Here is a 20432-nt window from a genome sequence, read left to right as displayed (position 1 = left end):
CATGGTCAGTCTGCTCATCCACCTTGCAGTCCTTCTCTTCATCCACACAGGTAGCGAGGGCCTCGTACCTGTTGGACAAGGTCAGGGGCTGAGGCTCCTCCATCACTATATGCTGATTCCCCCTACCTGCCTCACTCAGTCACACTCTCCTGTCCCTGACCATTGGCCATCTCTAATGTTCTCCCTACTCCAAGAGGTGTGACTGCCTCCTGGAACAAAGTAACTCTCCCCCTCCCTGATGCTCCACAATGTCTGCAACTCAGTCTCCAGCTCAGCAATTCTCAGCTGCAGTTATGCAGGCTGCAGTCATGGCTGTCCAGGAATGCAGTGCATTCCATGGCTCTCACATGCTGCAGTTGCAGCACATCACCAGCCCTGACATCTCTGTACAATCTTATTTTTTAATTAGCCAAATTAGTTAAAAATTCAAGCAGAAGTAATGGAAAGTTGCACCCACCCACCTTGGAGTCTTTGGAATAAGATTCACCAGCTGCTGGAGGCTGAAAGAGATAGGAAAAGGAGCCCCTCTTTCACCCTGTACACCGAATTCCCACGTGCACCAAATTTCCAACTTCACTCTGGCAAATGTCTCTCACTCAGGCAACTGTCTCTTCTCACTGCATTCGGCTCAGAAACTGGTCTGCTGTATATAAGGATTCTGATGACTCACTAGCTAGCTCAGCTTTCTGCTACAATAGTTAACACCTACTTTCCACTGATTTACAGATAACTGCCACTGCTTCTTGTTTAACAAGGCTATTTACCTAACCAGCAGATTTAAAGCCTGACTCTTAATCTAAAATTTAAACTGGGCAAAAACTGACCACGTGTACCAAATTTACAACTTCACTCAGGCAACTGTCTCTTCTCACTGTGTCCCCTTTATAAACCCTGCTTATTACATCCTCAAAGAACTCTAATAAATTTGTCAAACACGATTTCCCTTTCATAAGACCATTTTGATTCTGCCTGATTTCATTATGATTTTCTAAATGTCCTGCTACTACTTCCTTAATTATCAATTCTAGCATATTTCCAATGTTTGTCTAACTGGCCTATAGTTTCCCGTTTTCTGTCACCCCCCACCCCCCCACCTTTCTTGAATAGAAGCATTACATTTGCAGTTTTCCAATCCGCTGGGACCATTCAAATATCTAGGGAATTTTGGAAGATTACAACCAATACATCCACTATCTCTGAAGCCACTTCTTTTAAGACCCTAGGATGCAGGCCATCAGGTCCAAGAGACTTGTCAACCTTTAGTCCCATTAGGTTTCCTAGTACTTTTTCTTTAGTGATAGTGATTGTTTTAAGTTCCTCCCTCCCTTTCACCTCTTGATTTTCTACTATTCTTGGGATGCTTTCTGTGTTTCCTACTGTGAAGACAGATACAAAATACTTGTTCAAAGTCTCTGCCATTTCCTTGTTTCCCATTATTAATTCCCCAGTCTCATCCCCTAAGGGACCAACATTTACTTTAGCTACTCTCTTCCTTTTTATATATTTGTAGAAGCTTTTACTGTCTGTTTTCATATATCTTGCTGGTTTACTCACTTTAATTTCTCCCTTTAAGTCATCCATATCCGGTTTCTAAAATTTACCCAATCTTCTGGCCTACCACTAATCTTTGCAGCATTTGCACACCTTTTCGTTCAATTTGATACCATCCTTTACTTCCTGAGTTAGCCATGGATAGTGCATCCTTCTCAGTCTTTCTTTCTCAATGGAATATATCTTTGTTGAGAGTTATGAAATATCTCGTTAAACATCTGCCACTGCTGCTCTACTTTTAACTATTTTCCCAGTCTACTTTAGCCAACTCTATCTTCATACCCTTGTAATTGCCTTTATTTAAGTTTAAGACACTAGTTTCAGACCCAAACTTCTCATCCTCAAAACTAAATGTGAAATTCTATTGTGTTATGATCACTCTTGCCTAAAGGATCCTTTACTATGAGGTCATTTATTGATCCTGTCTCATTAAGCATTACCAGGTCTAAAATAACCTGCTCCCGGGTTGGTTCCAGAACATATTTCCTAAGAAACTGTTCCTAATACACTCTATGAACTCATTCTGCAAGCTATCTTTGCCAATCTGATTACTCCAATCTATATGAAGATTAAAATCACCAACAATTATTGCAGTACCTTTCCGACAAGTTCCCAATGTAATGAGGTGACCAGAACTGCACACAATACTCAAGTTGTGGCCTAACCAATGATTTATACAGTTCCAGCATAACCTCCCTGCTTTTGCATTTTATACCTTGACTAATAAAGGAAAGGATTCCATATGCCTTCTTAACCACCTTATCGACCTGTCCTGCTACCTTCAGGGATCTGCGGGCATTCACTCCAAGGTCCCTTACTTCCTCTACACTTCTCAGTATTTTCCCATTAATCGTGTATTCCTTTGCCTTGTTTGACCTCCCCAAATGCATCACCTCACACTTCTCCAAGTTGAATTCCATTTGTCACTTTTCTGCCCATCTGACCAGACCATCAATATCTTCCTGCAGCCTACAGCTATCCTCCTCGCTATCTACCCCACGGTCAATATTTGTGTCGTCTGCAAACTTCTTGATCATGCTCCCTATATTTAGATCCAAATCGTTAATATATATATCACAAAAAGCAGGGGGACCCAGTATTGAGCCCTGTGGAAAGCTACTGGAAACAGCTCTCAGTCACTAAAACACCCGCCAACAATTACCCTTTGTTTCCTGCCACTGAGCTAATTTTGTACCCACCTTGCTGCATTTCCCTGGATCCCATGGGATTTTATTTTTTTGACCAGTCTGCCAAGTGGGACTATGCCAAAAGCCTTGCTAAAATCCCTCAGCCATTTAGGACTGAGATAAGGAGAAATTTCTTCACTCAGAGGGTAGCAGAACTTTGGAATTCTCTTCCCCATAGAGTTGCGAATGCTCCATCATTGAGTTTATTGAAAGTTGGGATTGATGGGTTTTGGACTGTAAGAGAATCAATGGATATGGGGATCGGAAAGTGGAATTGATATAAAAGTGCAGCCATAATCTTGGTGAATGGCAAAGCAGCTTTGAAGGGCTGTACGGCCTACACCTGCTCTTACTTCTTAGGCTCTCTTTCTATCTCCCTCTTTCTCCTTGGAAATCAGATCCAGGCTCAGATATTCTTACAAAGTCCTCACTGGAGTCCTGTAAGACCATCAATGGTACAGGGGTATCAGCCGTGGCTCAGTTGATAGAACTCTTGCCTCTCTGAAGGTTGTGGGTTCAAGTCTCACTGCAGGACTTGAACACAGAAATCTAGGCTGACACTCCAGCACAGTACTGAGGGAATGCTGCATTGTCAGAGGTGCCGTCTTTCAGATGAGATGTTAAACTGAGGCCCTGTCTGCCCTCTCAGGTGGAAATACAAGATTCCATGGCAGTATTTTGAAGAGCAGGGGAGTTCTCCTGGCCAATATTTATCCCACAATCAACATCACAAAAACAGATTATCTGGTCATTATCACATTGCTGTTTGTGGGAGCTTGCTGTGTGCAAATTGGCTGCTACGTTTCCTACATTATAACAGTGACTACACTTCAAATGTACTTCATTGGCTGTAAAGCACTTGGTTGTGAAATGAGAGTCTTTTTTTCATTAACATGGGGTCTATCTGGCAGTCTTCAGGAGCATTCAGGGCTGTAAGCAACAAAAGGGCGGCACAGTGGCGCAGTGGTTAGCACCGCAGCCTCATAGCTCCAGTGACCCGGGTTCAATTCCGGGTACTGCCTGTGTGGAGTTTGCAAGTTCTCCCTGTGTCTGCGTGGGTTTCCTCCGGGTGCTCCGGTTTCCTCCCACATGCCAAAGACTTGCAGGTTGATAGGTAAATTGGCCATTATAAATTGCCCCTAGTATAGGTAGGTGGTAGGGAAATATAGGGACAGGTGGGGATGTGGTAGGAATATGGGATTAGTGTAGGATTAGTATAAAATGGGTGATTGATGGTCGGCACAGACTCGGTGGGCCGAAGGGCCTGTTTCAGTGCTGTATCTCTAAACTAAACTAAAGATTGTGTGACCTCCACTCCATAAACCACACCTACTAACATCAGGCATTAACCTCAAAAGCTGTTTTCAAATTAGTTCAATAAAATTCAATGAGCCCCGAATTACCCCAGCTCCTGTGGTTTTAACTTCATGATTTGTGCCCCGCTCCAGCTCTGTCTCCCTCTCCAAACATTCCCCACTCCGGGGCTCCCCCTCCAAACATTCCCCACTCCGGGGCTCCCCCTTCAAACATTCCCCACTCCGGGGCTCCCCCTCCAAACACTCCCCACTCCGGGGCTCCCCCTCCAAACACTCCCCACTCCGGGGCTCCCCCTCCAAACACTCCCCACTCCGGGGCTCCCCCTCTAAACATTCCCCACTCCGGGGCTCCCCCTCCAAACACTCCCCACTCCGGGGCTCCCCCTCCAAACATTCCCCACTCCGGGGCTCCCCCTCCAAACACTCCCCACTCCGGGGCTCCCCCTCCAAACATTCCCCACTCCGGGGCTCCCCCTCCAAACACTCCCCACTCCGGGCTCCCCCTCCAAACACTCCACACTCCGGGGCTCCCTCTCCAAACATTCCCCACTCCGGGGCTCCCTCCCCAAACATTCCCCATTCCAGGGCTCCCCCTTCAAACATTCCCCACTCCGGGGCTCCCCCTCCAAACATTCCCCACTCCGGGGCTCCCCCTTCAAACATTCCCCACTCCGGGTCTCCCCCTCCAAACATTCCCCACTCCGGGGCTCCCCCTCCAAACACTCCCCACTCTGGGGCTCCCTCTCCAAAAACACTCCCCACTCTGGGGCTCCCCCTCCAAAAACTCCCCACTCCGGGGCTTCCCCTCCAAACATTCCCCACTCCGGGGCTCCCTCTCCAAACACTCCCCACTCCGGGGCTCCCCCTCCAAACATTCCCCACTCCGGGGCTCCCCCTCCAAACATTCCCCACTATGAGCTCCCAATCCCAACATTCCCCAATTCTGGGCTCCACCTAACTCCTCTTTGAAAATATGACCGTGTTGAACATGACCACCATAATTCCGATTCCAGACTTCCTGTGTGGAATAAAAACAAAATGCTGGAAATACTCAGCAGGTCTTGCAGCATCTGTGGAGAGAGAAACTGAGTTAATGTTTCAGAACTCCCTCCCTGATGAAAGGTCACAGACTTGAAACGTTAACTGTTTCTCTCTCCACAGATGCTGCCTGGCCAGCTGAGTATTTCCAGTAACAAAAACAAGAAATGCTGGATTCACTCAGCAGGTCTGGCAGCATCTGTGGAAAGAGAAGCAGAGTTAACGTTTCGGGTCAGTGACCCTTCTTCGGAACTCCAGTACTTTGTTTTTATTTCAGATTTCCAATATCCACAGTATTTGACTTTTATTCCTGTGTGGAATGCCTTGCGTGATCGAACATCCCAGGATACAATTGCAGTGACCATTCCAGTGATGTTTTTCCTCGGGCTTTTACTACAGTTTCCGATCACGTGTACCACAGCTTATAAACTGCCTCATGACTATCACAGCAACACACAGTATGATCAGACATTATGTGGGACTGTCACAGCTCCCACTCTAACAGCTGCCCTCATAACAGTGCCAGGAGGGAGCAAGGCTCTGCTGTGTGCACCACACTTACCCATGTAGCCCACGGTGCCCACTCTGCCCTTCACTGTCTGCCCCTCTGACACGTAGACTGCCAGCCCCAGGTCTGAGATCCGAATGTGACCTGCACAAACAACACTTGCTTTAATTTACATCACCGCACACAGGAAATCCCATCAGGTCCAACAGCACAAGACAAGGTCCCTTCACTGCCTCCCTGGTGCCATGGTAACAGACATCACAGAGGGGGTGCAGGATATTCTGCAGGGGGTGGGGAGGGAGCCAGAAGTTGTGGTACACGTTGGTCCCAACAACATAACAAGGACAGGTATTGAGGTTCTATGGTCAGAATTTCAGGAGCTAGGGAGGAAGTTAAAGAGCAGGACCTCGAGGGTAGTAATCTCCAGTGCCACGTACTATCGAGAGTAGAAACAGGAAGATAGGGAGGATCAATGCGTGACTTGAAGCACTGTGCAAGAGGGAGGGCGTCAGATTCTTGGGGCACTGGGAACAGTTTAGAGGCAGGAGGCACCTACTCAAAAGGAATGGATTACACCGAGAGAGGACTGGGACCAATGTCCTCATGGGGACACAAGTGTGGTTAGGGAGGGTGTAAACTAAATTGGCAGGGCGATGGACACCAGCAGACAGAAGAGGAACAAGATGCATAGCGTGAGAGTGTTGGACAGTACTAGAGAAGGGAGTAGTTCTGTTTTAGATTGGAGTGTACTGAGAAGGACCAGGAGGAATGCAAAGACAGGATTACAATGCAAATGTGTAAATGCACAAGGTGTGCTGAATCAGGTTGGTGAACTACAAACACAAATAGCAGTATGGGAATATGATGTAGTGGCAATAACAGAAACGAGGCTTAAAAATAGTGAGGACTGGATGCTTAATATACATGGATATAAAGTATTCAGAAAAGATGGAGAAGGAGAAAAAGGGAAGTGGGGTAAAGGCCTGCTACACGACCCGAACCTGAGGGGACCCGACGACGTTTTGGGGTTGGGTCGGGTCGGGTTGCATTTTCGGGTCTGGCATTAGGGCTCGGGTCGGAAACGTTCTATCACAGGTAAGTGGCTCCACTATTAATGTAGTCTTTTTGACTAGAAAGGTGGTTTTTTTTACAGTTATTTTAAGCTTGTGCAGATCAGCAACAAAGTGGAAAACAGAAGGTAAGTTAACTGATGGTCGGGTCGGGTGCGGGAAAAAATGGAAGGACTCGGGCTGGGTGGGATGTGGTTCTGTCAGGCTTGGGTCGGGTTTTTTTTGGCAGACCCGAGCAGGCCTTTAAAGTGGGGTGGCAGTACTGATTAGGGAAGACATTGCAGTGTTGGAAAGAGAGGATGTGAATCCATTCGGTTAGAGCTGAGAACAAAAAAGGGGATGATCACATTATAGGGATATTCAAGAGGCCTCCAGAGAGATAGAGGGAACTCCTCTTTGCTGACTATGCTGCTTTAACATCTCACACTGAAGAGTGTCTGCAGAGACCCATCGACAGGATTGTGGCTGCCTGCAATGAATTTGGCCTAACCATCAGCCTCAAGAAAACAAACATCATGGGACAGGATGTCAGAAATGCTCCATCCATCAATATCGGCGACCACGCTCTGGAAGTGGTTCAAGAGATCACCTACCTAGGCTCAACTATCACCCGTAACCTGTCTCTAGATGCAGAAATCAACAAGCGCATGGGAAAGACATCCGTTGCTATGTCCAGACTGGTCAAGAGTGTGTGGGAAAATGGCTCACTGACATGGAACACAAAAGTCAGTGTGTTTCAACTGTGTCCTCAGTACCTTGCTCTACGGTAGCGAGACCTGGACAACATATGTCAGCCAAGAGCGCCGTCTCAATTCATTCCATCTTCGCTGCCTTCGGAGAATACTTGGCATCAGGTGGCAGGACCGTATCTCCAACACAGAAGTCCTCGAGGCGGCCAACATCCCCAGCATATACACCCTACTGAGCCAGCGGCGCTTGAGATGGCTTGGCCATGTGAGCCGCATGGAAGATGGCAGGATCCCCAAGGACACATTGCACAGCGAGCTCGCCACTGGTATCAGAACCACCGGCCGTCCATGTCTCCGCTATAAAGACTTCTGTAAATGTGACACGAAGTCCTGTGACATTGATCACAAGTCGTGGGAGTCAGTTGCCAGTGATCGCCAGAGCTGGCGGGCAACCATAAAGACGGGGCTAAAGAGTGGCAAGTCGAAGAGACTTAGCAGTTGGCAGGAAAAAGGACAGAAGCGCAAGGGGAGAGCCAACTGTGTAACAGCCCCGACAACCAATTTTATCTGCAGCACCTGTGGAAGAGTCTGTCATTCTAGAATTGGCCTTTATAGCCACTCCAGGCGCTGCTTCACAAACCACTGACCACCTCCAGGCGCTTACCCCATTGTCTCTCAAGACAAGGAGGCCAAAGAAGAGAAGAGAACAGGCCGATCAGTTTAACATCAGTTGTAGGTAAGGTTTTAGAAACAATAATCAGGGGGAAAAAATCAACAGAATTTTGAGTTAATTAAGGAGTGCCAGCATGGATTTGTAAAAGGCAGATCATGCTGGACTAATCTAAATGAATTTTTTGAAGTGACAGAGAAGGTTAATGAAGAGAATGCAGTGGATGTTGTTTATATGGATTTTAAGAAAGCCTTTGTTAAGGCTAGTTCACAAAAGTGAGGCTAATGGAATAGGATCAGTGTCCAATTGGATATAAATTCAGAGTATCTCCTGAAAAGGCACAGCATGCGCAGAGTGATCGCTGACAACAGCAGTGCATCTGAACATTTGCCAGCTTGCCAGTATGACTCCGCGCACACATGTGCCAATGCCACCACACAAAGACGTCCAAGTGCAGCTTCACCACTCAATGGCAGTGATTGCCCCCTCCATTTCATCCAATAGTTCCTCATCCCTGACCCCGCGATCGCAGCCTCAATCGCTGCTTCTCCTCCGCGACCCCCCCCCTGCAATCACCGCAACAAAGGCCTCATTCAGTTTCCCACTCCCCCCACCATTGCCGATTCCCTTCGTCGCTCCTGCCTTCTCGCTGCTCCATCCTGCTCGCCACTCGCTTCTCACCTCACTGTTTCCTCCACCCCACACACTGCCGCTGGCATCCTTCATTGCTCCATCCCGCTGCTTCTCCGGGCGGCGATGCGGGGAGCGAGCGGTAGGAGGGAACGACGAGCAGATGGGCATGGGAAAGAATGGCGAGATTGAGTGGCAAGACGACGGGAGTGGGGAGGGAGTGGGGGAAGAGAGGCGGTGATTGTGGAGGGAATGGGGAAGAGAGGCAGTGATTATGGAGGGAGTGGGGGAAGAGAGGCGGTGATTGTGGAGGGAGTGGGGAAGAGAGGCAGTGATTATGGAGGGAGTGGGGGAAGAGAGGCGGTGATTGTGGAGGGAGTGGGGAAGAGAGGCAGTGATTGAGGAGGGAGTGGGGGAAGAGAGGCAGTGATTGTGGAGGGAGTGGGGAAGAGAGGCAGTGATTGAGGAGGGAATGGGGAAGAGAGGCAGTGATGATGGAGGGAGTGGGGGAAGAGAGGCGGTGATTGTGGAGGGAATGGGGAAGAGAGGCAGTGATTGTGGAGGGAGTGGGGAAGAGAGGCAGTGATTGAGGAGGGAGTGGGGAAGAGAGGCAGTGATTGTGGAGGGAGTGGGGAAGAGAGGCAGTGAATGTGGAGGGAGTGGGGAAGAGAAGCAGTGATTGAGGAGGGAGTGGGGAAGAGAGGCGGTGATTGTGGAGGGAGTGGGGAAGAGAGGCAGTGATTGTGGAGGGAGTGGGGAAGAGAGGCAGTGATTGAGGGAGGGAGTGGGGAAGAGAGGCAGTGATTGAGGGAGGGAGTGGGGAAGAGAGGCGGTGATTGGGGAGGGAATGGGGAAGAGAGGCAGTGATTATGGAGGGAGTGGGGAAGAGAGGCGGTGATTGGGGAGGGAATGGGGAAGAGAGGCAGTGATTGAGGGAGGGAGTGGGGAAGAGAGGCGGTGATTGGGGAGGGAATGGGGAAGAGAGGCAGTGATTATGGAGGGAGTGGGGAAGAGAGGCAGTGATTGAGGGAGGGAGTGGGGAAGAGAGGCCGTGATTGTGGAGAGAATGGGGAAGAGAGGCAGTGAATGTGGAGGGAGTGGGGAAGAGAGGCAGTGATTGTGGAGGGAGTGGGGAAGAGAGGCAGTGATTGAAGGAGGGAGTGGGGAAGAGAGGCAGTGAATGTGGAGGGAGTGGGGAAGAGAAGCAGTGATTGAGGAGGGAGTGGGGAAGAGAGGCAGTGATTGTGGAGGGAGTGGGGAAGAGAGGCAGTGATTGAAGGAGGGAGTGGGGAAGAGAGGCAGTGAATGTGGAGGGAGTGGGGAAGAGAAGCAGTGATTGAGGAGGGAGTGGGGAAGAGAGGCAGTGATTGTGGAGGGAGTGGGGAAGAGAAGCAGTGATTGAGGAGGGAGTGGGGAAGAGAGGCAGTGATTGTGGAGGGAGTGGGGAAGAGAGGCAGTGAATGTGGAGGGAGTGGGGAAGAGAAGCAGTGATTGAGGAGGGAGTGGGGAAGAGAGGCGGTGATTGTGGAGGGAGTGGGGAAGAGAGGCAGTGATTGTGGAGGGAGTGGGGAACAGAGGCGGTGATTGGGGAGGGAATGGGGAAGAGAGGCAGTGATTATGGAGGGAGTGGGGAAGAGAGGCAGTGATTGAGGGAGGGAGTGGGGAAGAGAGGCGGTGATTGTGGAGAGAGTGGGGAAGAGAGGCGGTGATTGAGGGAGGGAGTGGGGAAGAGAGGCGGTGATTGTAAAGGGAGTGGGGAAGAGAGGCGGTGATTGAGGGAGGGAGTGGGGAAGAGAGGCAGTGATTGAGGGAGGGAGTGGGGAAGAGAGGCGCTGATTGTGGAGAGAGTGGGGAAGAGAGGCGGTGATTGAGGGAAGGAGTGGGGAAGAGAGGCGGTGATTGTGGAGGGAGTGGGGAAGAGAGGCGGTGATTGTGGAGGGAATGGGGAAGAGAGGCAGTGATTATGGAGGGAGTGGGGAAGAGAGGCAGTGAATGTGGAGGGAGTGGGGAAGAGAGGCAGTGATTGTGGAGGGAGTGGGGAAGAGAGGCAGTGATTGTGGAGGGAGTGGGGAAGAGAGGCGGTGATTGTGGAGGGAATGGGGAAGAGAGGCAGTGATTATGGAGGGAGTGGGGAAGAGAGGCAGTGATTGAGGGAGGGAGTGGGGAAGAGAGGCGGTGATTGTGGAGAGAGTGGGGAAGAGAGGCGGTGATTGAGGGAGGGAGTGGGGAAGAGAGGCGGTGATTGTAAAGGGAGTGGGGAAGAGAGGCGGTGATTGAGGGAGGGAGTGGGGAAGAGAGGCGGTGATTGAGGGAGGGAGTGGGGAAGAGAGGCAGTGATTGAGGGAGGGAGTGGGGAAGAGAGGCGGTGATTGTGGAGAGAGTGGGGAAGAGAGGCAGTGATTGAGGGAAGGAGTGGGGAAGAGAGGCGGTGATTGTGAAGGGAGTGGGGAAGAGAGGCGGTGATTGAGGGAGGGAGTGGGGAAGAGAGAGAGCAATTGAGGGAGGGAGTGGGGAAGAGAGAGAGCAATTGAGGGAGGGAGTGGGGAAGAGAGGCAGCAAATGAGGGAGGGAGTGGGGAAGAGAGGCAGTGATTGTGGAGTGAGTGAGGAAGAGAGGTGGTGATTGTGGAGGGAGTGGGGAAGAGAGGCGATAATTGTGGAGGAATTGGGGAAGAGAGGCGGTGATTGTGGAGGGAGTGGGGAAGAGAGGCGGTGATTGAGGGAGGGAGTGAGGAAGAAAGACGCCGATTGAGGGAGGGAGTGGGGAAGAGAGGCGGTGATTGAGGGAGGGAGTTGGGAAGAGAGGCGGCAATTGTGGAGGGAGTGGGGAAGAGAGGCAGTGATTGTGGAGGGAGTGGGGAAGAGAGGCGGTGATTGAGGGAGGGAGTGGGGAAGAAATGCAGTGATTGAGGGAGGGAGTGGGGAAGAAAGGCGGTGATTGAGGGAGGGAGTGGGGAAGAAAGGCGGCGATTGAGGGAGGGAGTGGGGAAGAGAGGCGGTGATTGTGGAGGGAGTGGGGAAGAGAGGCGGTGATTGAGGGAGGGAGTGGGGAAGAGAGGCAGTGATTGAGGGAGGGAGTGGGGAAGAGAGGCGGTGATTGTGGAGGGAGTGGGGAAGAGAGAGAGCAATTGAGGGAGGGAGTTGGGAAGAGAGGCAGCAAATGAGGGAGGGAGTGGGGAAGAGAGGCGGTGAAGGTGGAGGGAGTGGGGAAGAGAGGCAGTGATTGGGGAGGGAGTGGGGAAGAGAGGCGGTGATTGTGGAGGGAGTGGGGAAGAGAGAGAGCAATTGAGGGAGGGAGTTGGGAAGAGAGGCAGCAAATGAGGGAGGGAGTGGGGAAGAGAGGCGGTGAATGTGGAGGGAGTGGGGAAGAGAGGCAGTGATTGGGGAGGGAGTGGGGAAGAGAGGCGGTGATTGAGGGAGGGAGTGGGGAAGAGAGGCGGTGATTGTGGAGGGAGTGGGGAAGAGAGGCAGTGATTGAGGGAGGGAGTGGGGAAGAGAGGCGGTGATTGAGGGAGGGAGTGGGGAAGAGAGGCAGTGATTGAGGGAGGGAGTGGGGAAGAGAGGCGGTGATTGTGGAGAGAGTGGGGAAGAGAGGCGGTGATTGAGGGAAGGAGTGGGGAAGAGAGGCGGTGATTGTGGAGGGAGTGGGGAAGAGAGAGAGCAATTGAGGGAGGGAGTTGGGAAGAGAGGCAGCAAATGAGGGAGGGAGTGGGGAAGAGAGGCTGTGATTGAGGGAGGGAGTGGGGAAGAGAGGCGGTGATAGTGGAGGGAGTGGGGAAGAGAGAGAGCAATTGAGGGAGGGAGTTGGGAAGAGAGGCAGCAAATGAGGGAGGGAGTGGGGAAGAGAGGCGGTGATTGTGGAGGGAGTGGGGAAGAGAGGCAGTGATTGTGGAGTGAGTGAGGAAGAGAGGCGGTGATTGAGGGAGGGAGTGGGGAAGAAAGGCGGTGATTGAGGGAGGGAGTGGGGAAGAGAGGCGGCGATTGAGGGAGGGAGTGGGGAAGAGAGGCAGTGATTGAGGGAGGGAGTGGGGAAGAGAGGCGGTGATTGAGGGAGGGAGTGGGGAAGAGAGGCAGTGATTGAGGGAGGGAGTGGGGAAGAGAGGCGGTGATTGTGGAGAGAGTGGGGAAGAGAGGCAGTGATTGAGGGAGGGAGTGGGGAAGAGAGGCGGTGATTGTGGGAAGGAGTGGGGAAGAGAGGCGGTGATTGTGAAGGGAGTGGGGAAGAGAGGCGGTGATTGTGGAGGGAGTGGGGAAGAGAGGCGGTGATTGAGGGAGGGAGTGGGGAAGAGAGAGAGCAATTGAGGGAGGGAGTGGGGAAGAGAGAGAGCAACTGAGGGAGGGAGTGGGGAAGAGAGGCAGCAAATGAGGGAGGGAGTGGGGAAGAGAGGCAGTGATTGTGGAGTGAGTGAGGAAGAGAGGTGGTGATTGTGGAGGGAGTGGGGAAGAGAGGCGATAATTGTGGAGGAATTGGGGAAGAGAGGCGGTGATTGTGGAGGGAGTGGGGAAGAGAGGCGGTGATTGAGGGAGGGAGTGGGGAAGAGAGGCGGTGATTGTGGAGAGAGTGGGGAAGAGAGGCGGTGATTGAGGGAAGGAGTGGGGAAGAGAGGCAGTGATTGAGGGAGGGAGTGGGGAAGAGAGGCGGTGATTGTGGAGAGAGTGGGGAAGAGAGGCGGTGATTGAGGGAAGGAGTGGGGAAGAGAGGCGGTGATTGTGAAGGGAGTGGGGAAGAGAGGCGGTGATTGTGGAGGGAGTGGGGAAGAGAGGCGGTGATTGAGGGAGGGAGTGGGGAAGAGAGAGAGCAATTGAGGGAGGGAGTGGGGAAGAGAGAGAGCAATTGAGGGATGGAGTGGGGAAGAGAGGCAGCAAATGAGGGAGGGAGTGGGGAAGAGAGGCAGTGATTGTGGAGTGAGTGAGGAAGAGAGGTGGTGATTGTGGAGGGAGTGGGGAAGAGAGGCGATAATTGTGGAGGAATTGGGGAAGAGAGGCGGTGATTGTGGAGGGAGTGGGGAAGAGAGGCGGTGATTGAGGGAGGGAGTGGGGAAGAAAGGCGCCGATTGAGGGAGGGAGTGGGGAAGAGAGGCGGTGATTGAGGGAGGGAGTGGGGAAGAGAGGCGGCAATTGTGGAGGGAGTGGGGAAGAGAGGCAGTGATTGTGGAGGGAGTGGGGAAGAGAGGCAGTGATTGAGGGAGGGAATGGGGAAGAAATGCGGTGATTGAGGGAGGGAGTGGGGAAGAAAGGTGGTGATTGAGGGAGGGAGTGGGGAAGAGATGCGGCAATTGAGGGAGGGAGTGGGGAAGAGAGGCGGCGATTGAGGGAGGGAGTGGGGAAGAGAGGCGGTGATTGTGGAGGGAGTGGGGAAGAGAGGCGGTGATTGACTGAGGGAGTGGGGAAGAGAGGCAGTGATTGAGGGAGGGAGTGGGGAAGAGAGGCGGTGATTGTGGAGGGAGTGGGGAAGAGAGAGAGCAATTGAGGGAGGGAGTTGGGAAGAGAGGCAGCAAATGAGGGAGGGAGTGGGGAAGAGAGGCGGTGAATGTGGAGGGAGTGGGGAAGAGAGGCAGTGATTGGGGAGGGAGTGGGGAAGAGAGGCAGTGATTGAGGGAGGGAGTGGGAAAGAGAGGCGGTGATTGTGGAGGGAGTGGGGAAGAGAGGCAGTGATTGAGGGAGGGAGTGGGGAAGAGAGGCGGTGATTGAGGGAGGGAGTGGGGAAGAAAGGCGGTGATTGTGGAGAGAGTGGGGAAGAGAGGCGGTGATTGAGGGAGGGAGTGGGGAAGAGAGGCGGTGATTGTGGAGGGAGTGGGGAAGAGAGGCTGTGATTGAGGGAGGGAGTGGGGAAGAGAGGCGGTGATTGTGGAGGGAGTGGGGAAGAGAGAGAGCAATTGAGGGAGGGAGTGGGGAAGAGAGGCGGTGATTGTGGAGGGAGTGGGGAAGAGAGAGAGCAATTGAGGGAGGGAGTTGGGAAGAGAGGCAGCAAATGAGGGAGGGAGTGGGGAAGAGAGGCGGTGATTGTGGAGGGAGTGGGGAAGAGAGGCAGTGATTGTGGAGTGAGTGAGGAAGAGAGGCGGTGATTGAGGGAGGGAGTGGGGAAGAAAGGCGGTGATTGAGGGAGGGAGTGGGGAAGAAAGGCGCCGATTGAGGGAGGGAGTGGGGAAGAGAGGCGGTGATTGAGGGAGGGAGTGGGGAAGAGAGGCGGCAATTGTGGAGGGAGTGGGGAAGAGAGGCAGTGATTGTGGAGGGAGTGGGGAAGAGAGGCAGTGATTGAGGGAGGGAATGGGGAAGAAATGCGGTGATTGAGGGAGGGAGTGGGGAAGAAAGGTGGTGATTGAGGGAGGGAGTGGGGAAGAGATGCGGCAATTGAGGGAGGGAGTGGGGAAGAGAGGCGGCGATTGAGGGAGGGAGTGGGGAAGAGAGGCGGTGATTGTGGAGGGAGTGGGGAAGAGAGGCGGTGATTGACTGAGGGAGTGGGGAAGAGAGGCAGTGATTGAGGGAGGGAGTGGGGAAGAGAGGCGGTGATTGTGGAGGGAGTGGGGAAGAGAGAGAGCAATTGAGGGAGGGAGTTGGGAAGAGAGGCAGCAAATGAGGGAGGGAGTGGGGAAGAGAGGCGGTGAATGTGGAGGGAGTGGGGAAGAGAGGCAGTGATTGGGGAGGGAGTGGGGAAGAGAGGCAGTGATTGAGGGAGGGAGTGGGAAAGAGAGGCGGTGATTGTGGAGGGAGTGGGGAAGAGAGGCAGTGATTGAGGGAGGGAGTGGGGAAGAGAGGCGGTGATTGAGGGAGGGAGTGGGGAAGAAAGGCGGTGATTGTGGAGAGAGTGGGGAAGAGAGGCGGTGATTGAGGGAGGGAGTGGGGAAGAGAGGCGGTGATTGTGGAGGGAGTGGGGAAGAGAGGCTGTGATTGAGGGAGGGAGTGGGGAAGAGAGGCGGTGATTGTGGAGGGAGTGGGGAAGAGAGAGAGCAATTGAGGGAGGGAGTGGGGAAGAGAGGCGGTGATTGTGGAGGGAGTGGGGAAGAGAGAGAGCAATTGAGGGAGGGAGTTGGGAAGAGAGGCAGCAAATGAGGGAGGGAGTGGGGAAGAGAGGCGGTGATTGTGGAGGGAGTGGGGAAGAGAGGCAGTGATTGTGGAGTGAGTGAGGAAGAGAGGCGGTGATTGAGGGAGGGAGTGGGGAAGAAAGGCGGTGATTGAGGGAGGGAGTGGGGAAGAGAGGCGGCGATTGAGGGAGGGAGTGGGGAAGAGAGGCAGTGATTGAGGGAGGGAGTGGGGAAGAGAGGCAGTGATTGAGGGAGGGAGTGGGGAAGAGAGGCGGTGATTGTGGAGAGAGTGGGGAAGAGAGGCAGTGATTGAGGGAGGGAGTGGGGAAGAGAGGCGGTGATTGTGGAGAGAGTGGGGAAGAGAGGCGGTGATTGAGGGAAGGAGTGGGGAAGAGAGGCGGTGATTGTGAAGGGAGTGGGGAAGAGAGGCGGTGATTGTGGAGGGAGTGGGGAAGAGAGGCGGTGATTGAGGGAGGGAGTGGGGAAGAGAGAGAGCAATTGAGGGAGGGAGTGGGGAAGAGAGAGAGCAATTGAGGGAGGGAGTGGGGAAGAGAGGCAGCAAATGAGGGAGGGAGTGGGGAAGAGAGGCAGTGATTGTGGAGTGAGTGAGGAAGAGAGGTGGTGATTGTGGAGGGAGTGGGGAAGAGAGGCGATAATTGTGGAGGAATTGGGGAAGAGAGGCGGTGATTGTGGAGGGAGTGGGGAAGAGAGGCGGTGATTGAGGGAGGGAGTGGGGAAGAGAGGCGGTGATTGTGGAGAGAGTGGGGAAGAGAGGCGGTGATTGAGGGAAGGAGTGGGGAAGAGAGGCAGTGATTGAGGGAGGGAGTGGGGAAGAGAGGCGGTGATTGTGGAGAGAGTGGGGAAGAGAGGCGGTGATTGAGGGAAGGAGTGGGGAAGAGAGGCGGTGATTGTGAAGGGAGTGGGGAAGAGAGGCGGTGATTGTGGAGGGAGTGGGGAAGAGAGGCGGTGATTGAGGGAGGGAGTGGGGAAGAAAGGCGCCGACTGAGGGAGGGAGTGGGGAAGAGAGGCGGTGATTGAGGGAGGGAGTGGGGAAGAGAGGCGGCAATTGTGGAGGGAGTGGGGAAGAGAGGCGATAATTGTGGAGGAATTGGGGAAGAGAGGCGGTGATTGTGGAGGGAGTGGGGAAGAGAGGCGGTGATTGAGGGAGGGAGTGGGGAAGAAAGGCGCCGATTGAGGGAGGGAGTGGGGAAGAGAGGCGGTGATTGAGGGAGGGAGTGGGGAAGAGAGGCGGCAATTGTGGAGGGAGTGGGGAAGAGAGGCGGTGATTGAGGGAAGGAGTGGGGAAGAGAGGCGGTGATTGTGGAGGGAGTGGGGAAGAGAGAGAGCAATTGAGGGAGGGAGTTGGGAAGAAAGGCGCCGATTGAGGGAGGGAGTGGGGAAGAGAGGCGGTGAATGTGGAGGGAGTGGGGAAGAGAGGCAGTGATTGGGGAGGGAGTGGGGAAGAGAGGCGGTGATTGAGGGAGGGAGTGGGGAAGAGAGGCGGTGATTGTGCAGGGAGTGGGGAAGAGAGGCAGTGATTGAGGGAGGGAGTGGGGAAGAGAGGCGGTGATTGAGGGAGGGAGTGGGGAAGAGAGGCAGTGATTGAGGGAGGGAGTGGGGAAGAGAGGCGGTGATTGTGGAGAGAGTGGGGAAGAGAGGCAGTGATTGAGGGAAGGAGTGGGGAAGAGAGGCGGTGATTGTGGAGGGAGTGGGGAAGAGAGAGAGCAATTGAGGGAGGGAGTTGGGAAGAGAGGCAGCAAATGAGGGAGGGAGTGGGGAAGAGAGGCTGTGATTGAGGGAGGGAGTGGGGAAGAGAGGCGGTGATTGTGGAGGGAGTGGGGAAGAGAGAGAGAGCAATTGAGGGAGGGAGTGGGGAAGAGAGGCGGTGATTGTGGAGGGAGTGGGGAAGAGAGAGAGCAATTGAGGGAGGGAGTTGGGAAGAGAGGCAGCAAATGAGGGAGGGAGTGGGGAAGAGAGGCGGTGATTGTGGAGGGAGTGGGGAAGAGAGGCAGTGATTGTGGAGTGAGTGAGGAAGAGAGGCGGTGATTGAGGGAGGGAGTGGGGAAGAAAGGCGGTGATTGAGGGAGGGAGTGGGGAAGAGAGGCGGCGATTGAGGGAGGGAGTGGGGAAGAGAGGCAGTGATTGAGGGAGGGAGTGGGGAAGAGAGGCGGTGATTGAGGGAGGGAGTGGGGAAGAGAGGCAGTGATTGAGGGAGGGAGTGGGGAAGAGAGGCGGTGATTGTGGAGAGAGTGGGGAAGAGAGGCAGTGATTGAGGGAGGGAGTGGGGAAGAGAGGCGGTGATTGTGGGAAGGAGTGGGGAAGAGAGGCGGTGATTGTGGAGGGAGTGGGGAAGAGAGGCGGTGATTGAGGGAGGGAGTGGGGAAGAGAGAGAGCAATTGAGGGAGGGAGTGGGGAAGAGAGAGAGCAATTGAGGGAGGGAGTGGGGAAGAGAGGCAGCAAATGAGGGAGGGAGTGGGGAAGAGAGGCAGTGATTGTGGAGTGAGTGAGGAAGAGAGGTGGTGATTGTGGAGGGAGTGGGGAAGAGAGGCGATAATTGTGGAGGAATTGGGGAAGAGAGGCGGTGATTGTGGAGGGAGTGGGGAAGAGAGGCGGTGATTGAGGGAGGGAGTGGGGAAGAGAGGCGGTGATTGTGGAGAGAGTGGGGAAGAGAGGCGGTGATTGAGGGAAGGAGTGGGGAAGAGAGGCAGTGATTGAGGGAGGGAGTGGGGAAGAGAGGCGGTGATTGTGGAGAGAGTGGGGAAGAGAGGCGGTGATTGAGGGAAGGAGTGGGGAAGAGAGGCGGTGATTGTGAAGGGAGTGGGGAAGAGAGGCGGTGATTGTGGAGGGAGTGGGGAAGAGAGAGAGCAATTGAGGGAGGGAGTGGGGAAGAGAGAGAGCAATTGAGGGAGGGAGTGGGGAAGAGAGGCAGCAAATGAGGGAGGGAGTGGGGAAGAGAGGCAGTGATTGTGGAGTGAGTGAGGAAGAGAGGTGGTGATTGTGGAGGGAGTGGGGAAGAGAGGCGATAATTGTGGAGGAATTGGGGAAGAGAGGCGGTGATTGTGGAGGGAGTGGGGAAGAGAGGCGGTGATTGAGGGAGGGAGTGGGGAAGAGAGGCGGTGATTGTGGAGAGAGTGGGGAAGAGAGGCGGTGATTGAGGGAAGGAGTGGGGAAGAGAGGCAGTGATTGAGGGAGGGAGTGGGGAAGAGAGGCGGTGATTGTGGAGAGAGTGGGGAAGAGAGGCGGTGATTGAGGGAAGGAGTGGGGAAGAGAGGCGGTGATTGTGAAGGGAGTGGGGAAGAGAGGCGGTGATTGTGGAGGGAGTGGGGAAGAGAGGCGGTGATTGAGGGAGGGAGTGGGGAAGAAAGGCGCCGATTGAGGGAGGGAGTGGGGAAGAGAGGCGGTGATTGAGGGAGGGAGTGGGGAAGAGAGGCGGCAATTGTGGAGGGAGTGGGGAAGAGAGGCGATAATTGTGGAGGAATTGGGGAAGAGAGGCGGTGATTGTGGAGGGAGTGGGGAAGAGAGGCGGTGATTGAGGGAGGGAGTGGGGAAGAAAGGCGCCGATTGAGGGAGGGAGTGGGGAAGAGAGGCGGTGATTGAGGGAGGGAGTGGGGAAGAGAGGCGGCAATTGTGGAGGGAGTGGGGAAGAGAGGCGGTGATTGAGGGAAGGAGTGGGGAAGAGAGGCGGTGATTGTGGAGGGAGTGGGGAAGAGAGAGAGCAATTGAGGGAGGGAGTTGGGAAGAAAGGCGCCGATTGAGGGAGGGAGTGGGGAAGAGAGGCGGTGAATGTGGAGGGAGTGGGGAAGAGAGGCAGTGATTGGGGAGGGAGTGGGGAAGAGAGGCGGTGATTGAGGGAGGGAGTGGGGAAGAGAGGCGGTGATTGTGGAGGGAGTGGGGAAGAGAGGCAGTGATTGAGGGAGGGAGTGGGGAAGAGAGGCGGTGATTGAGGGAGGGAGTGGGGAAGAGAGGCAGTGATTGAGGGAGGGAGTGGGGAAGAGAGGCGGTGATTGTGGAGAGAGTGGGGAAGAGAGGCAGTGATTGAGGGAAGGAGTGGGGAAGAGAGGCGGTGATTGTGGAGGGAGTAGGGAAGAGAGAGAGCAATTGAGGGAGGGAGTTGGGAAGAGAGGCAGCAAATGAGGGAGGGAGTGGGGAAGAGAGGCTGTGATTGAGGGAGGGAGTGGGGAAGAGAGGCGGTGATTGTGGAGGGAGTGGGGAAGAGAGAGAGAGCAATTGAGGGAGGGAGTGGGGAAGAGAGGCGGTGATTGTGGAGGGAGTGGGGAAGAGAGAGAGCAATTGAGGGAGGGAGTTGGGAAGAGAGGCAGCAAATGAGGGAGGGAGTGGGGAAGAGAGGCGGTGATTGTGGAGGGAGTGGGGAAGAGAGGCAGTGATTGTGGAGTGAGTGAGGAAGAGAGGCGGTGATTGAGGGAGGGAGTGGGGAAGAAAGGCGGTGATTGAGGGAGGGAGTGGGGAAGAGAGGCGGCGATTGAGGGAGGGAGTGGGGAAGAGAGGCAGTGATTGAGGGAGGGAGTGGGGAAGAGAGGCGGTGATTGAGGGAGGGAGTGGGGAAGAGAGGCAGTGATTGAGGGAGGGAGTGGGGAAGAGAGGCGGTGATTGTGGAGAGAGTGGGGAAGAGAGGCAGTGATTGAGGGAGGGAGTGGGGAAGAGAGGCGGTGATTGTGGGAAGGAGTGGGGAAGAGAGGCGGTGATTGTGGAGGGAGTGGGGAAGAGAGGCGGTGATTGAGGGAGGGAGTGGGG

At 54.1% G+C, this 20432-nt stretch overlaps 1 protein-coding gene across 1 annotated transcript in view; it reads right to left on the bottom strand.

Annotated features, from left to right (window-relative positions):
* The window catches only part of LOC137375758 (G protein-coupled receptor kinase 6-like), a 157256-nt gene that overhangs the window by 51615 nt on the left and 85209 nt on the right, over window positions 1-20432 (bottom strand). Inside the window, exon 9 of the mRNA XM_068043146.1 lies at window positions 5655-5744. Coding sequence (XP_067899247.1) covers window positions 5655-5744 — 90 coding nt within the window. The remainder of the gene's footprint in view (window positions 1-5654; window positions 5745-20432) is intronic.

This window comes from Heterodontus francisci, chromosome 12 (assembly GCF_036365525.1).
Source record: "Heterodontus francisci isolate sHetFra1 chromosome 12, sHetFra1.hap1, whole genome shotgun sequence".
NCBI lineage: Eukaryota > Metazoa > Chordata > Chondrichthyes > Heterodontiformes > Heterodontidae > Heterodontus > Heterodontus francisci.
Note: the sequence above shows the minus strand (reverse complement) of the source record. Positions and strands in the feature narration are given on the sequence as shown.